Here is a 17,117-nt window from a genome sequence, read left to right on the forward strand (position 1 = left end):
GAAAGATAGGTACGGATGAACAGTAACCCAGTTAAGGGACCATTTCACATAACTGGCTTGCCTCCCATAAATCAGCAAAAAGGACCCAGTCAACTTTCAGTTAGGTAAGACTCTGAGTCTGTCTAGCCTTATGTGATACTGACACCAGCCATAGTCATCTGGGGAGAGGGAACTTCAATTGAGAAAATGTCCCCCAACAGACAGGAAGCCTGCTGTGTTTTCTTGACTGATGTTTGATGTGGAAGGGTGGTCCTGGGAGCAGTCTGAGAAAGCCAAATGAACAAGTTAGCTAGTAAACAGCACTCCTCCATGGCCTCTGCATCAGCCTCTGCTGCCCAGTTCCTTCTTTGAGTTCTCACCCTGGAGTCCCACCCTGACAGACTTATAAGCTCAAATATGAAGCAAACCTGTTAGAGCATTTCCTTTCCATGTAACTTTTGGCCTTGGTGTGTTTTCACAACACTAGAAATCTTAACTATAATACATACCAATGAAGTGTAAGATATGTTCATGAGATAAAATCTAAACTCATCAAATATTTTCATTTTAAAAATAAAACACTGAAAATGGTTATGCTTAAAATGGACCTTGCTATGAGTAAAAAGCAATGAAAAACTTTCATGTGTAAATATGTGATATTGGGGTATTAGTTGTTTGGGGTTTCCTTCATTTTTTTTTTTACTTTTTATTTTATATTTTATATTTTATTTTATTTTATTTTCTGTAGACTTATTAGGGGAAAAAAAGAATAATGAAGAACCAATCTGTAGAGATTATATTCATTTTGCTTGGACTGACAGATGACCCTCAGCTACAAATTCTGATTTTCCTGTTTCTGTTTTTCAATTACATCTTGAGCCTGATGGGGAACTTAGTGATCATCCTCCTCACCCTGCTGGATCCTCGCCTAAAGACTCCAATGTACTTCTTCCTCCGGAATTTCTCCTTCTTAGAAATTGCGTTCACAACTGCCTGTATTCCACGGTTCTTAGTGAGCATCCTAACTGGAGACAGAACAATTTCCTACAATGCTTGTGCAGCTCAGTTCTTCTTCTTTTCCCTATTACTTATCACAGAGTTCTACCTCCTGGCTGCCATGTCCTATGACCGCTATGTAGCCATCTGCAGACCACTGCACTACCCCATCATCATGAACAGCAGAGTGTGCCACATACTGGTCCTCAGCTCCTGGGTGACTGGGTTCTTAATCATCTTACCTCCTTTGATGTTGGGACTCAAACTGGATTTCTGTGCTTCCAAAACAATAGACCACTTCCTATGTGACACATCTCCTCTCCTGCAGCTGTCTTGTACAGACACACATTTCATAGAATTGATGGCTTTTGTCATAGCTCTCGTGACACTTGTCATCACCTTGATCTTAGTGATTCTCTCCTACACACTTATCATCAAAACCATCCTAAAGTTCCCTTCAGCTCAACAAAGGAAAAAGGCCTTTTCCACCTGCTCCTCACACATGGTTGTTGTCTCCATCACATATGGGAGTTGTATCTTCATGTACATGAAAACATCAGCCAAGGAGAGGGTGGCTTTAAATAAAGTTGTCTCTGTACTCAACACTTCTGTGGCCCCTTTGCTAAACCCTTTCATTTACACCCTAAGGAACCAGCAGGTAAAGGATGCTTTCAAGCAGGTGCTTCACCGACTGTATTCTCACAACAGTGAGTTAAGATTTAGACATAAATAGTATGCTATTGGAACATGAATGGAAGGGGGGATATAATTTCCAAGGATGTCAGCTACTATCTATGCTTTAAGTCTCGTGTTCTCTATTAACTTTTTCTTCCCCATCTCCTTTACAGTCCCTCTTTCCTACCTCTAGTCATTGCTCTGATACCTAATAGATCAGTTAATATGAAATTAAATCAAACGTTTAAGATAATTTTTCAGTCACATTGAGAGGATTATCTCTTCTGGAATTTCATATTTTTTAAAAAAAACCCTCACTTTGTACTTTATTTTTGGATTTTCTTGTTCCACCTAAAATTTCGAGGTCTCTCATGCTATAGTTGGTTCAGGGTATTGATTTGATATAGAATCCTGTCTGTTGTACTTTTCTGAGGAAAGAAAAAACACTGGGAAAAACTTAGCTTAGTAGTTAAGAAAATGTATTGCTTTTTCAGAGGACATATTTCTGCCTCCCAGGACCTACATGATGGCTCACCATCATCTGATGCCTTTTTTGTCTTTGAAGGCATTACATGCACATGGAATGCAGATACATGTTTTGTTTTGTTTTTCCAAAATCCACCATGGATGTCATATAAGCTCTTCACTCTTTGTGCAAAGAACAACTGTTATATTATACTCCCACTTCCAACCTCTTCATAAAAATCCTCTCACTGAGCAATAGTAAATTAGAAACAAAAGAAACAAATGTCTTTCTAGTTTTTCCTCTCTTGAGTCAGGAGCATCATATGTTCTGTTGATGTGCCAGCATACAGCTCTCCATGAAAACCACTTAGAAATTATATCCTATACATTGTCACTCTCTTGACCCAGTGAATGATGTCAGTGTTGGAAATAGGTTTGGAGAAAGGAATATCATCTTCATCTTCCTGTCCTATTAGCTTCCATTATATATGAGTATTTGAAATGACTTGACAATCATAAATGTTGAATCTATAAGATCCATTCATATTCTTTTAAACATCTCTAATGCATTTGTTATAAAGCATGACTGTAGTCTGATAAAAAGGCAAAACTAAGAAAGAATAATAAACTTTAGAAACTATATGGCATTATTTTTTGATATTTATTGATTTATTTATATTTATTTATTTACATCCCAAGTGCTGCTCCCACCCAGTCACCCTCTCAGAGAGATTCTCTCTCATCTCTCCCCTTTTCTTCTGAGAGTGTGGGACCCATAGGGTATTCAATCTCTACCAGATTAGGCACATACTCTCCCACTGAAACCAGACAAGGAAGCCCTAATGAGGTACCACAGTCAGGCTGCAGCTTTAGGGATAGCCTGCACTCCAGTTGTTGGGGTCCTCATGGATAATGAGCTGAATGCCTGCTACATATGTACTGGGGTTTCATTTCAGATCATGTGTTCTTTGACTGGTGGCTCAGTCTCTGAAAGCTCTAAGAGGCCCAGGTTAGTTGACTCTGTTGATCCTCCTATGGGGTTCCCATCCCTTTCAGGACCTTCAATCCTTCCTCCAACTCTTCAATAAGAATCCCTGACCTCTATCTAATGTTTGGTGGTGGGTAACTGTCTGTTTCAGTCAGCAGTTGGACAGATCCTCTCAGAGGACAGTTATGCTAGGCTTCTATCTGTAAGAATAACAGAGTTTCATTAATAATGTCAGAGTTTGGTGCTTGCCTGTAGAATATGTTTCAAGTTGGGCTGGTTATTGGTTGGCCATTTCTTTAGTCTGTGCTCCATCTTTGTCCCTGCATTTCTTTAAGACAGGAAATATTTTGGGTCAAATGTTTTCTTGGTACATTGGTGTCCTTATCCCTCCACTGGGCATCTTGCCTGGCTACAGAAGGTAGTGTCTTCAGGTTGCATATTCCTACTGTTAGGCATCTCAGCTAAAATGATCTCCATTGACTCCCAGGGGCCATCCCCATGTCATGTCTCTGAGACTTCCAAAAGATTTCCCCCACCTCACCCCAATCCACCCTTGACAGCTGCAGATTATCACTCATTTTTCAAGTCACTGAGTCTCTCCTGTCTCTCCATGCACCTGCCTCCACAATTCCGTTCATGCTCTCCTCTCATACCCACTTCCCTCCCTCCCTCTGCCTTCTCTGATTATTTTATTTCCACATCTGAGTGTGATCCAAGCATCCTTCCTTGGGCTTTCCTTCTTACTTACCTTTGTGTGTGTGTGTGTGTGTGTGTGTGTGTGTGTGTGTGTGTGTGTGTGTGTGTATGTGTGTTTGTGTCTATGGGGTATATCATGGGTATTCTGTGGTTTATGGCTAACATCCACTTATCAAAGAGTACATACCATGCATGTCTTTGGGGCATGGGTTACCTCACACAGGATGATATTTTCTAGTTTCTTCCATTTGCCTGCAAAATTCATGAAGTCCTTGTTTTTAATAGCTGGGTAGCATGCCATTATGTAGATGTAGCTCATTTTCTTTTTCCATTCTTCATGGATATCTAGGTTGTTTCCAGTTTCTGACTATTATAAATAAAGCTTCTATGAATATAGTTGACCAAGTGTCCTTGCCCTGTCTACAAAAAATGAAGGTATAGGTGATGGAGCAGATACTAGGAGAATGACCAATCAATGGCCAGCCCAACTTGAGACCCATTCCATGGGCTGGCACCAATCTCTGACACTATTAATAATACTCTGTTGTTCTTACAGACAGGAGGATTTTGTCCTCTGAGAGGCTCTGCCAAGCAGCTGACTCAGACAGATACAGACACCTACAGCCAAACAGTGGATGGAGTTTGGAGACTTTTGTGGAAGAATAGGAGGCAGGATTGCGGGCCCCAAAGGGGATAGGAACTCCAAAGGAAGACCAGCAGTCAGCTAACCTGGACCCTTAGGGGTCTCAGAGTCTGAGCCACCAACCAAAGAACGTAAGTGGCTGGACCTAGGCCTTCCCACACATAAGTAGCAGAGGTGCAACTTGGCCTTCATTTGGATCTCCAACAACTGGAACAGGGACTATCCCAAAAGTTGTTGCCCGTACGTATGATATGTTCTTCTAGCTGGGTTGTCTTGTCTAGCCTCAGAGGAAGAGGAGGCACCTGTATTTGCCCAGACATGAAGTTCTGGGGGGTGGGGGGAACGCCAAGGGGAGAGAAATTGTGAGAGGAATTGGGGGAAGGGAGTGACCTGGAGTGGGGCAGTGAGCAGGATGCAAAGTGAATAAGTAAAAAATTAAATTAAATTAAAAAAAGAAAAGAAAAGAAAGAGAGACTGAGAAGGAGGGGGGAAGAATGAAGGAATCTCATTTGGAGAGAAGGAACTAAAAATCATAAAAAGACTCTATTGTGGAATAGAGATGTCTCATCCTATGCAAGCATGTGCTGCTCTTGCAGAGTGCTAGAATTTAGTTGCCAGCACCCATATCACATGGAAAGGCTGCCTGTAACTCTAGCTTTAAGAAAATCTAACATTCTCTTCTAGCCTCTGTGGACCCTTGCACACACCAAGATACATAATAAAAAATAAATTAAAAAATAATCTGCTTCTCCTAGCAGACTCATTGCTATGAACTGCATATTATCAGTGCTGGATTAAGTGTAGGCATGCTCTCTTCTACCTACATGATCTTCAAGCATTAATGAAAAAATCCCCCCCTTTTTTTTTACAAGTCGTACACTAACCACATGCTGAAGATTCCAGGAAAGAATGATTGATTCAAACACTAAGTCACATGTACTCCATTTTAGTTTTAATATTGTTGTTTTGCAATACCTAATATTGATCCCAGGGTCTTAAAATATGCTAATGCTCTGCCACAGAGATGGAGTTACAAGCCGTCATGAGCCTCTCAGTATGGGTACAGGGAAGCCAGCTAGGGTGCTCTGCAAGGGCAGTGTGTCCTATTAACAACTGAGCCATCCCTCCAGCCCATTCTTAAGCCTTTGGAGTATTTTGTTCCTTGTTTTGAGTTTTAAAACAATATTTTAAAATTCTATTATTATTCATGTGTATGTGTGTAAGGATTTGTGCACAGGTATACAGTTGCTTGAAGAGGAATGAAGACAGCATTGACTCCTCTGGACTGGAGTTGCAAGCATTTGTGATCCACCCTATGTGGATGCTGGAAATAGAACATTATCATATTCTTAAATATTTAGCATGAAATACTCTTAACATCTCTCCAGTTGAAATCTTTCTTATCTAGCCTAAAGGTTTTGTATTTTGTGAAAACAATATTTCATTATGTAATTTGTTATCTGAATGAAAATTATTTACATGGCTTGGATAATAAAGGTGCACCTGCCACAGTCATAGAAAAGTCACCTGCATTTTGTCATGAAAAAAATCATGATGTCTTTTTTTTTTTAGATTTATTTATTTATTATATGTAAGTACACTGTAGCTGTCTTCAGACACTCCAGAAGAGAGCGTCAGATCTTGTTACAGATGGTTATGAGCCACCATGTGGTTGCTGGGATTTGAACTCCGGACCTTTGGAAGAGCAGTCGGGTGCTCTTACCCACTGAGCCATCTCACCAGCCCCATGATGTCTTGTTTTTGATAGCTGTGTAGTATTCCACTGTGCAAATGGACTGCATTTTCTCTTTATCCATTCTTCAGTTGAGGGACATCTGAGTTGTTTCCAGTGTCTAGCCATTATGAATAAAGCTGCTGTGAACATAATTGAGCAAGTGTCCCTGTGGTATAGTGGAGCATTCGGGGGTATATGCTCAGGAGTGGTATATAGGTAGGTCGTGAGGTAGAACTATTCCCAGTTTTATAAGAAGCTGACAAATTGAATTCCAGAGTTTGTTATACAAGTTTGTACTCCTTCCAGCAATGAAGAAGTGCCCCCCTTGTTCCACATCCTTGCCAGAATATGCTGGCCCTTGAGTTTTGATCTTGGTCTTAGATATTTTTCTTTTCTTTTTTCTTTCTTTCTTTTGTTAAATATTATTAAAAGATTTTATTTATTTGCCTAGCAGCTTTTACTAAATTTAATCCTTGACAATCTTATGTGTATAAAGTCTACTCTGATTACTGTAAGCCCCATCATCTCTAATCCCCCTCTCATTCCTATTACACTCTATTTTCCTTCTTAAAAATTCCTCACTGCATCTCTACATCTGCAAGTCTCTCTCTGCCTCTCTCTCTCTCTCTCTCTCTCTCTCTCTCTCTCTCTCTCTCTCTCTCTCCCTCTGTCCCTCTCTCCCATCCTCCTCTCAGATCTACTGACTTTATCCAGGATGACCTGTTTGACCATAGTTTTGGAGCTAAGCACTGGATTCTGGAGTGCTCCTCATTACATACACAACTAAAAAGGAATGGTGTTTCCTTTCCCAGAATCGATCAGTAGCAATAGATTGTGAATAAGAGTAAAGATGCTTGAGACTTTCCTTGATCCATGATTGACTGTTGATGGTCAGAGTCTTGTGTCAGCCCATGACAAGTGGCCATACAAGCTGTTATAAAGTTATGTTTGTACTTGCTGTGCATGCCATGCAAAACAACAACAAAAACAAAACAAACACAGCAAAGACAAAATGACAAAATAGCATTATCCCGCCTGCCTCCCTATATTTGGGCTCTTAATTCTTCCTACTGTCTATTTTCAAATGATTCCTGAGCCTAGGAGATAGACATACAAATGTACAGATTTGAGCTGAGCAGTCAACCATTACTTATTATCAGTAGCACAAACAGTCATGTGTCTCTGGAATTACTATCATTTACTGCGCGCGTGCGCGCGCGCGTGCGCACGCGCACACACACACACACACACACACACACACACACACACACGGAAGTATTTTCTGATTAAGTCTGTAAGTCACATTTGTCTATTGATTTAAATGTAAATTTGAGAAGGCAGCTATGTACCATAATGACTTAGCAAAATAACAACATTAGGTTAATCCAAGGGTCTAAGCCCCCTTCTGTTTTTTTGGACTAGATTTATAGTATCATATAAGAATCAATCTAGTAGAAGACTAAAAGTATCTACAAGTACTTTACCTAGTTCCTACACATCGTGATAATCTTGAAGTCTTTCTCCAACTTTTTTCCAGGTTGCTAAGTTTATTGTATCTTCCTCAGGAAACCAAGTACAAACCTGCTCTACAAAACCTAAGAATCTATGAAGTTGCTTTAACCCTACTTTAGTAAAGCATCTTATGCATTTGTACAAAAAGCATATGTCCATTTCCATTTCCCACTTTTTCCTTTCTTTTCTTTCTCTCTCTTTTTGACTTTTACTTTTTTTCTGAGCTCCCTTACCTTTTTGAGCTCCCTTACATTTTCTGAACTCCCTTATCAATGTTTTCCTATGTCTTTTACTCCCCAAAATTACTCACCTCTGTCAACACTTTCACTTTTCTTGAACACTCTACTTCCCATGGTATTCTTCACTGTGTCCACCATAGTTGAGCCTCACCTGGACACCATTCTGCTGGAGCCAGCCAGTCAGTCTGTGTGGGAACCGTGACTGAGGGAATGCAGATGACAATAGGAAAGACAGAAAGAAGATGCAAGAGACAGGTTTGGGAGGGCTGCTGGTTAATACCATGCCAGAGAGCAAGTGTGTTTTCTCAGTGTCTTTTAAAGGCAAGCAACATAAAGCATGACCAATTCCAGAAAGATGAACAATAAGCACAAATCCTTACATAGCAAGTTTGTGGTACATAGTGTCTATGTTTGACTAAGCCCATTTCCTTCAGGCTAGGCCAGTATCTCAAGTGTAAGATATTAAGTGTAAGCAGAGGAACTTATCAGGGTCTAACAAATACACATTTTAACTAAAAACAAAGACAGATGTCAACAGACTCATTTAAGTCAAAGTTAACTCTGGAAGTGCTCCCCACATTAACTTTATTTTATGAAATAAATGTACATTTATGAAGTATATGTACTTTCCCCTATACTCATAGGTAAGTGTAGCTTTTACTACTTATCAAGTAAACTTCTTTTTGCAACAGAAGAACATTATAGAAAACCTACAACTGATCAAAATGTAGAGATCAACCTAGTTAGAGCCTGGGACTTCTGGAAAAGTAGCCAGTGCTCTTACATGTAGATCCATCTCTCCAGTCCCCACATTTTCTTCTCTCCCTTTTCATTTTCAATAATGAAACAATATTACTATTAGCTAGGTACATTTTTCTTAAGTTATACATTAGGATATCTTTATGGTAAATATAGTTTAGTAAGGCATCAAATTCTATATTAAACACAAGATAAAGCATAATTTGTATTTATTACTGCAAATCATACAGGTAATATGATCATATAACACCATTGTCATTATAGTGTAAAGATGAAAGCATAATTATATTATTAAATCAAGATTTAAATTGTATTTGTAATGTCAAATATTTTATTTTAAATGCATTTTCTTACTTTATTGTTTAGAGTAAACCATAAAGTACCAGAGGTACCTCCTTAACTACAGTTCATGTAGGAGTCAACTAAAAGTTGGGAAACATTTTAACAAAAATGTGCATAATATCATGAATATGCTCAATCTGTGGTATAATTCCTTTACATAGAATTTACCACATGTTCTGCATTTTCAGTAATCTAGAGATGATTTAAAGTATACAAGAGAATGTACATAGGCATATGGGGAATACTGAGCCATTTAATGTAAGAAACCTGTGCATACAAACATTTTAGCACCCTCAAGGGGATTCCTGAACAATTTCCCTGAGGACACCAAGAAATAGATAGAACTTTATTATGGTGCCTGGTGCCAAGATCCTCACGAAAGCTGATGTAAGAATAGACAGACAATAGACACAGTTATTCATCAATTGTTTTAACATTTTTTTATGAGAAGGCATATTTTTACTCCTGAAAGTGTTTCATACATAATTATTGAGACATTTAAATGTGATTAAGTTTCCCATCTAGAAAGCTAAAGATAAAAATTTTAAAGTACAGTTTATGAATGTTATACTTTTCATAAAAAGTTTTCTCTCTAGAGTAGTAAATTTCCCTACTTCTGGAAGAACAGCGCAATTCTTTTAACTGAGTCATTGAAGGCCTGCTTGACTTGTTTGTTCCTCAAGGTGTAAATGAATGGGTTCAACATGGGAGCAATGGAAGTGGTGAGAACTGTCACACCCTTGTTGATAGCCACTGAGTCCTTTGCTGAAGGTTTGATGTAGATGAAGATGCAGCTGCCGTAGGTGATGGAAACCACAATCATGTGGGAAGAGCAGGTAGAGAAGGCCTTTTTCCTCTGCTGGGCAGAAGGAAATCTTAGAATGGTTCTGATTATGTATATATAGGAAAGGCTTACACACACAAGGGTCAAGATAAATGTAAACACCGCACAAACTATCACTATCTGCTCTATGAGCCATGTTTCTGTGCATGAGATCTTTAGGAGGGGGTTTGCATCACAGACAAAATGGTCAATAACATTAGAGTCACAGAATTCCAGATTGAGTCCCAGGCTAAGTGGTGGCAAGATCACAAACAAGCCAGCTGCCCAGCAACAGAGGATAAGTCTTGTGCAGATCCTGCTGCTCATGATGGTGCTATAATGCAGGGGTTTGCAGATGGCTACATATCGGTCATAGGACATAATGGCCAGCAGAAAAAATTCTGTCACACCAAAAAGATCAGCACAAAATATTTGAATGGCACAGTTGTTATATGTAATTGTCTTGTCACCTGTTGAGATGTTGTATAAGTATCTGGGAATGCAAGCAGTTGTAAATGAGATTTCTAGGAAGGAGAAATTTTGTAGGAAAAAGTACATAGCAGTCTTTAGGTGTGGATCTATAATGGTGAGGGATATGATCGTGAGGTTCCCAGTCATACTCAGCATGTAGGTGAGAAACAGAAAGATGAAGATCAGAGTTTTCAGTTGTGGGTCATCTGTCAGTCCCAGTAGGATGAATGTTGTTATTGTGTGGTTTCTCATAATTAAATTATTACCCCTATCCAGTCTGCATTTAAAATTCAGAGATATTTATCCAGGAGTAGTGATTAACTGGGGAAATATTATTATAACATCCAACTTATATGCACATTCTGTTTACAAACAAACACACTGGTTGCTTAGGTCTTACAGTGTTAGATCTTTTCTGGATAGAGTTAGAAAATCAAACTGCCTTCTCTGCACATTTGAAAATGTGTGGGTGATTCCATCTCTTTGCATTTGATTCTTAATTTATTATTGTTTTTTATTCAATTGCTCTTTGTTTTTGTGTTTTTCCAAGCAGTTTGAATTGGCTGCTAATGCTTTGTGGCACTGATTTCCTCCTTAGAGCCTGAATCCTGAAGTGAAATCTTGCCCTTTCTTTGGCCTGTTCATGTGTTTCTTGAGGTTTTGTTATTTATAAAAGTCACAAATAATTTCAGGTTGTTAGCCTTTCTATCTGTGATCTAATATTCTGGAATATAGTATCATAATTACAAAATTCATATTGTCTTTTTAAAACTCCTTCCTCAATGATTGCCACATTCTTAATAATTTTCAGTCTAAAATTATATTATTATCCTATCATGGGATAAAAGAAAGGAAATGTCTTGAGGGAAGGTTTATTGTACAGTGTGATAGTGTTATAAATAAGATATATTTGACAAAATTGTCACGATTTCTTTTAGTGTTCAATTTTAGAATGTACTGAAAATACCTCCATCAATATCATTAAGTTTAAAATGCCATATTAACTGTTAATCCTGTCTTCAAAAATATCTCAACTTCACTGTCTTAGCTTTGTCTTAATGTGGAATTGATGTTATTGTTCATACACATTCCACATTGAAACACTAAATATGTATTATTTGTGATTAGCAGACACATTTGAATTATTTCAGCATGCTGACCCACAATGCTTTCCTTTTTCCTGTGTGTTCAGTTGCCAGTATACCAAAATCACATTTTCTCCAATTTTTATGTTTAAAATTTATAGCAAAATTGTTCAAACACTATGAAATTTCTGTTTAAATTTAGGGAATTTTTAAATAGAATGTGTGTTTCTAACCACACAACAGTCATAGCACTTTTCCAAAGCTTACCTTGAGGGCCCATGTGTGTTTTATCTGTCACCTTTCTTTGTAATTTTGAGACACTTGCTGATGCCTTTGTGTAGTTAGTCCTTTGTATTATTATTTGTCAACAAAATTCTATTAATCTTGATCTTTTAATCTCTAGAAATGATTACTCCTTTATCGGTCATGTAACAGTATACCTGAAAGAAAAGTCCAAAATGAAACACTTGATGCCTATACCTAATTCTATTTCATTTTGTATCTTTTAATCAAGCCAGTATGTTATGATTGGTAAACCTTTTCTTCAGGTTTCATACTGAGACAAGCTTAACTTGCCTTAACTATCAGGAATAGTCTTTCTCCAAAGCTCTTTGTTTCCAGTTCTATTCCTGATCCTCAGTCCACAATTTCACAAATTTCTAGAGCATTGCATGTAGATATTTTCCCACAGTTCTCAAATTATCCATTCTTTAGATGACCTCTTATTCCTTGTCACATTTTTCTTTTGGTAGCCAGGGTCTGCATAAGTTATGCAAGAACCACTGAGATGCAGCCTTTCAGTTTTCATTGATGCTTAATATAACTCTATTAATGCCCATTCCACATCCAGTAACAAAACACTCTAAAGTGGTGTTTAATTTACTACTATATTCTAGTTCCCATCCATAATTTTAATACAGTCTGTGAAGACTTTTTAACTAGAGGAATGTGGGACCTGAGTGTCAAAAAAGAACCTATAACTGAAAGGACAGAATTCATCATACTCACATTTCTTAGAGTTGTTCACAGCTGTCCTCTTAGTCATTTAACCAATGATTCTTGTAACTATAATGTAAAATGATTATGCCTGGTGGCCATTGATTAAATCTAATCATGTGATAAATACATAGTAGTCTGAATGCATTACATTTTCTATTTTTAATCATTTGGGTCAACTTTCTCATTGGCGATACAGTACCATCATAAGAAAATAACTTTCTTTACTTTTCCAGCCCTGAAAAATAAGTTCGAAGGAATGATTGGTAGTTTAGGAAGAGGTGATATTCTGAACTCTTTGCTCAGAAAATCTAATATCAAGATTGATAATTATTATTAGTTTGCCACATTTATAACACATAAACATAAGAGTCCTTGGTGACCCAGGCTCAGAAATAATTAATAAATCTTTTGTGGGAAAGGAGCCTTTGGAGACTTAGAGCATCAAAATCATTTACACAAAACTGAAAGAAAAGCGTAGAGTCTAATTAAAAGCAAATCTAGTCCAGTTTCTTATAATTAACCCTTGTTATATCAGCTGTAAAAGATCTGGGACTCATTTTCTGTATTATCAGTTTGTTATGTGGTGAATAAATTACATAGGTTTAAAATTGTACTCAGTTTTATTCTATGAGAATAATGCTTTAATTTTATTTTAAAATGTTAATTAATTAATTAATCAGTGCATATATGTGTACATGATATGTGTGTGCCTTTATTTGTGGATGACTCCAGAATATTATTTTTACAAGCTAAACTAAGTAGCTGAGGATAAGTCTCAGTTCCAAGAGTAAATTGCTTGATTTGAAAATGTGAGGGCCTGAGTTCTAATCACCAGCACCCATGTGAAGCTGGTTATGGCAGTGTGACTCCCTAATCACGGCGCTCCTGTGGAAAGTGGGAAGTAGAGACAAGAGAATCCATGGAAGCTTAGGGACCTGCCATCTTGGTTTTGTACCACAATGGACTGATGTATTTTACAGGCAAATAAGCATAATAGATCCAAGGATTAATAGGGGATATGTGTTTACCTTTCTTCTTTGGTAGCAAGCAAAATACCCTTTAATACCATAAACTCTAGTCACTATGGGTAATGGCTCTAGGTAGGCAAGACTCTAACTTCTTTGTGTTCAATAAATTATTCAGGTATTGTTTTCCATAATAGGGCCTTACTGTCAGTTTGTGGAAAGCAGTCAATAACTTTGTCAATAACCTAGGTTGTTTTGAAGTTCCTATGGCACCCCTTTGGTCAATAACTTGACTAGATATCAGGCAGTCCCAGAATTGGAAACTTCATTTGATGACAAAAGATATTCAGTTGGAACCCCATCCCCCACCCCATTATTTGGCAATTTAATTTGGATCACTTTCAAATATGTATATATTTTAGGGGGCTTCTACTACATTTCTATACACCCCTTCAAATGATCCTTCATTTTAGTTGACTACATCTGTATTCCNACCTTCAGCCTACCTCATCCCTTCCCCTCCATTTGATACTTTAACTCTAATACCCCCAATATATCCATAATGTTCTATTCAGTTTCCTCTTTCCAGGAAGATCTACTCTTAGCTCCTTGTTCTATATCTAACCTCTGAGCTCATACAGACTGTATCTTACTTTGCAATGTCTTAACAACTAATATCCACATTATAAGTAAATACACGCCACATATGTCTTTACAGATCTGGGTTATCTCACTCAGGATCGTTTTTGTTGTTGTTGTTGTTGTTGTTGTTGTTGTTGTTGATGTTGATGTTGATGTTGTTGTTGATGTTGATGTTGTTGTTTTCTAGTATTTACTTGAATCTCTCTGTGTCTCTGTCTCTTTCTATCTCTCTCCTCTTCTCTTTGTCTCTCGTTTCTCTCTTAGTTATGTTTATTTCTTTCATTTATTTTTTTTTTACTTTATGTCCTGATAAAAGCTTGCTATCTCTCCTCTCCTCCAAGACCCTCCCTCTCACCTTCTCTCCACCTGTTCTCCCTCTCCTTATCATCAGAGGAGAGACCTCTCACAGATATCAACCCTCCTTGTCATATCAAGTCACCTTAAAAATAGGTGCACCTGCTTCTATTGAGGTTAGACAAGGCAGTCAGTTAGGCGAAAGAGATCCAAAGGCAGGCAACATAGTCAAAGACAGCTCCTGCTCCTGCTGTTAGGGGTCACAAGTGAAGATTAAGCTGCACATATGTTGCATATGCACAGGGGGCCTAAGTACATCCCATGCATGCTCTCTGGTTGGTGGTTCAGTCTCTCTGAGCACCTATGGACTCAGGTTAGTTGATTCTGTAAGTTTTTTTGTGGTATCCTTGACCTTTCTGACTCCTTCAAACTTCCCCCTTTTCCATAAGCTTTCCCAAGCTCTGCCTAACATTTGGCTATGGGTCTCTGAATCTGTTTCTTTCCATCTCTACCTTTCATCAGTTGCTAGGTGAAGTCTCTCAGATGTCTGTTGTGCTAGGTTTCTGTCTGAAAGTATAACATACTATTATTAATAGTGTCATTGGTAAGCTCTCTTTCATGGCATGGGTCTCAAGTTATGCCAGTCATTGATTGGCCATCCCTACAGTTTCTGCTTCCTCTTTTTCCCTGTATATCTTGTAGATGGAAAAATTTGTGGTTGAAGGTTTTGTGGCTTGTTTGGTGTTTCCTATCCTCAATTGGAAGTCTTTTCTAATTACATGATACAGTTATCTCAGGCTTTTTATCCCTATTGGTAGGAGTTCTAGCTAGAGTCACCTTTATAGATTCCTGGAAGTTTCCATTGTCCTAGGTTTCTAACTTATTCCAGAGATACTGCAGAGTGAATTCCAAGGCTACTCAAGAATTTCATGATTTCATGTTTTAATCATGTAATGCAGTAATCATGCAGAGCAGTATTCCATTGTGTAAATGTACTACATGGTCTATATTCATTTATCCATTGATAGAGGGATAGTTTCTCAATGTTTGGCTATTACCAATAGAGCAGCAATGAACTTTATTAAGCAAGTGTCTTTGTAGTCAAATAAAGTATCTTCTGGTCATATGCCCAAGAGTGAGAAAGCTCAATCTTGAGGTAGATATAGTTTCATCTTCCCAAGAAACTGTCAGATTGATTTCCATATTGGTAGTAAGTTTGTATTCCTACCAGCAATGTGTAAGTGATCTCCTTACTCCACACCCTTGCACCAGGTTTAAGAAGTCACAAGTAGTTTTGATTTGCAGTTCCCTGATGGCTAAAGACATTAAAGAATACATTAAGTGTTTCTCAGCCATTTGAGTTTCCTCTTGTGAGAATTCAGTTTAGATCTGTGCTCCATTTTTAATCAAGTTTTTTTGTATTCATGATGTCTGGTTTTTAGAGCTCTTCACTCTTCATATATTTTAAATATTAGCCTTCATTTGGATGTGCAGTTGGTAAAACAAAAACAAAAACAAACAAACAAACAAACAAAAACAGTTCCCATTTTGTAGCTTGGAGCTTTGTCTGAATGATAGTGTCCTTTGCCTTACAGAAGCCATTCAGCCTCATGATGGCCCATTTATTAGTTGTGCTTAGTTACTGTGCTAATGGTATTGTGTTCAGAAAGTTTTTTCCAATGTCAATGAGTTCAGCACTATTTCCTACTTAATCTTCTATCAGATATAATGTATTTGCTTTTATGTTAATATGAACAATACTTTGTTGTATTTGTAGTTGAATTTTGTGCAGGGTGGTAAGTATGGATGTTTGCTTTATTTTTTTTCACTTGTAGCCATCTTGTTTAACCAACACCATTTGTTGAAGACACTGTATTTTCTCTTTTTTTATTAGATATTTTTTATTTACATTTCAAATGTTATCCCCTTTCCTCATTTCCCCTCCAACACCCCCCATCCCATCCTCCCTCCTCCTGCTCACTAACCAACCCACTCCTGCTTCCCTGTTCTAGAATTCCTCAACACTGGGGCATCAAGTCTTCACAGGATCAAGGGCCTCTTCTCTCATTGATGTCCCACAAGGCCATTCTCTGCTAGATATGTGACTGGAGAAATGGGTCTCTCCGTGTATACTCTTTGGTTGGTGGTTTAGTCCCTGGAAGCTCTGGGGTGGGGCTGGCTGGTCCATACTGCTGTTCCTCCTATGGGGATTTACACTATATTCCAAAATAATAAACCCTGTGCTACCTATTAAACTAAAAAAAAAAAATCAAGTTTTTAAAGTTGAGATGGCAAGACACAAATCCTACGTAGTCATTTTGTCCATAGCAATGCAACCTGCATTTTAAAGTTTAGAAAATTTTGAGGTGGACTTAGGAACAGGCACTGGGTATAAATACTCCAGTTATTGAAAGAAACTAACATAGTATCTTAACATTTCAATTGGAAAGGTCAGGCAGTGTGATGGTTAGCACTGTTGACTTGACAGATTCTAGAATCACCTGGGAGATAGACTTTTAGGCATACCCATGCCAGTGATGAATTATTCAGACTTTTTAAATTGATTTGAGAAGACTTAGATTAGATGTGAGGGGGGGCATGTCCTGTATAAAGAATAGTGGGGCTTATATAAGATGTATAAAGAGAGCTGAGTACATACAACTGTGGTCCTGAGGGAGCCAGCTGCTTTAAGTTCCTGCTATCTTGACTTCTCTGGCATGGCAGACTGTTACCTTGAACTGTGAGCAAAAGTAAAACAGTTCTTTTTTATTTAAAGAAGGAGGAGGAGGAGGAGGAGGAGGAGGAGGAG

The 17,117-nt window shown here is 38.0% G+C and overlaps 2 protein-coding genes across 2 annotated transcripts; one reads left to right on the top strand and one right to left on the bottom strand.

The window, feature by feature from the left end:
* Positions 1-748: 748 nt before the first annotated feature.
* LOC110326237 (olfactory receptor 6C6-like) lies at positions 749-1,708 on the top strand. The gene has a single exon (XM_021204470.1). It carries the CDS (start codon positions 752-754, stop codon positions 1,706-1,708), a length of 957 nt encoding a protein of 318 aa, XP_021060129.1. The 5' UTR covers positions 749-751.
* Positions 1,709-9,639: 7,931 nt separating this feature from the next.
* On the bottom strand, positions 9,640-10,575 carry LOC110326236 (olfactory receptor 6C2-like). The gene has a single exon (XM_021204469.1). The coding sequence runs from the start codon at positions 10,573-10,575 to the stop codon at positions 9,640-9,642; it is 936 nt and encodes a 311-aa protein (XP_021060128.1).
* Between the last annotated feature and the right edge of the window lie 6,542 nt (positions 10,576-17,117).

This window comes from Mus pahari, chromosome 9 (genome assembly GCF_900095145.1).
Source record: "Mus pahari chromosome 9, PAHARI_EIJ_v1.1, whole genome shotgun sequence".
In the NCBI taxonomy this organism is placed as follows: Eukaryota; Metazoa; Chordata; class Mammalia; order Rodentia; family Muridae; genus Mus; species Mus pahari.

What these genes read in the sequence shown, in the direction of transcription:
- LOC110326237 (XM_021204470.1), top strand. Translation starts at nt 752, where the DNA reads ATGAAGAACCAATCTGTAGAGATTATATTCATTTTGCTTGGACTGACA.
- LOC110326236 (XM_021204469.1), bottom strand. Translation starts at nt 10,575, where the DNA reads ATGAGAAACCACACAATAACAACATTCATCCTACTGGGACTGACAGAT.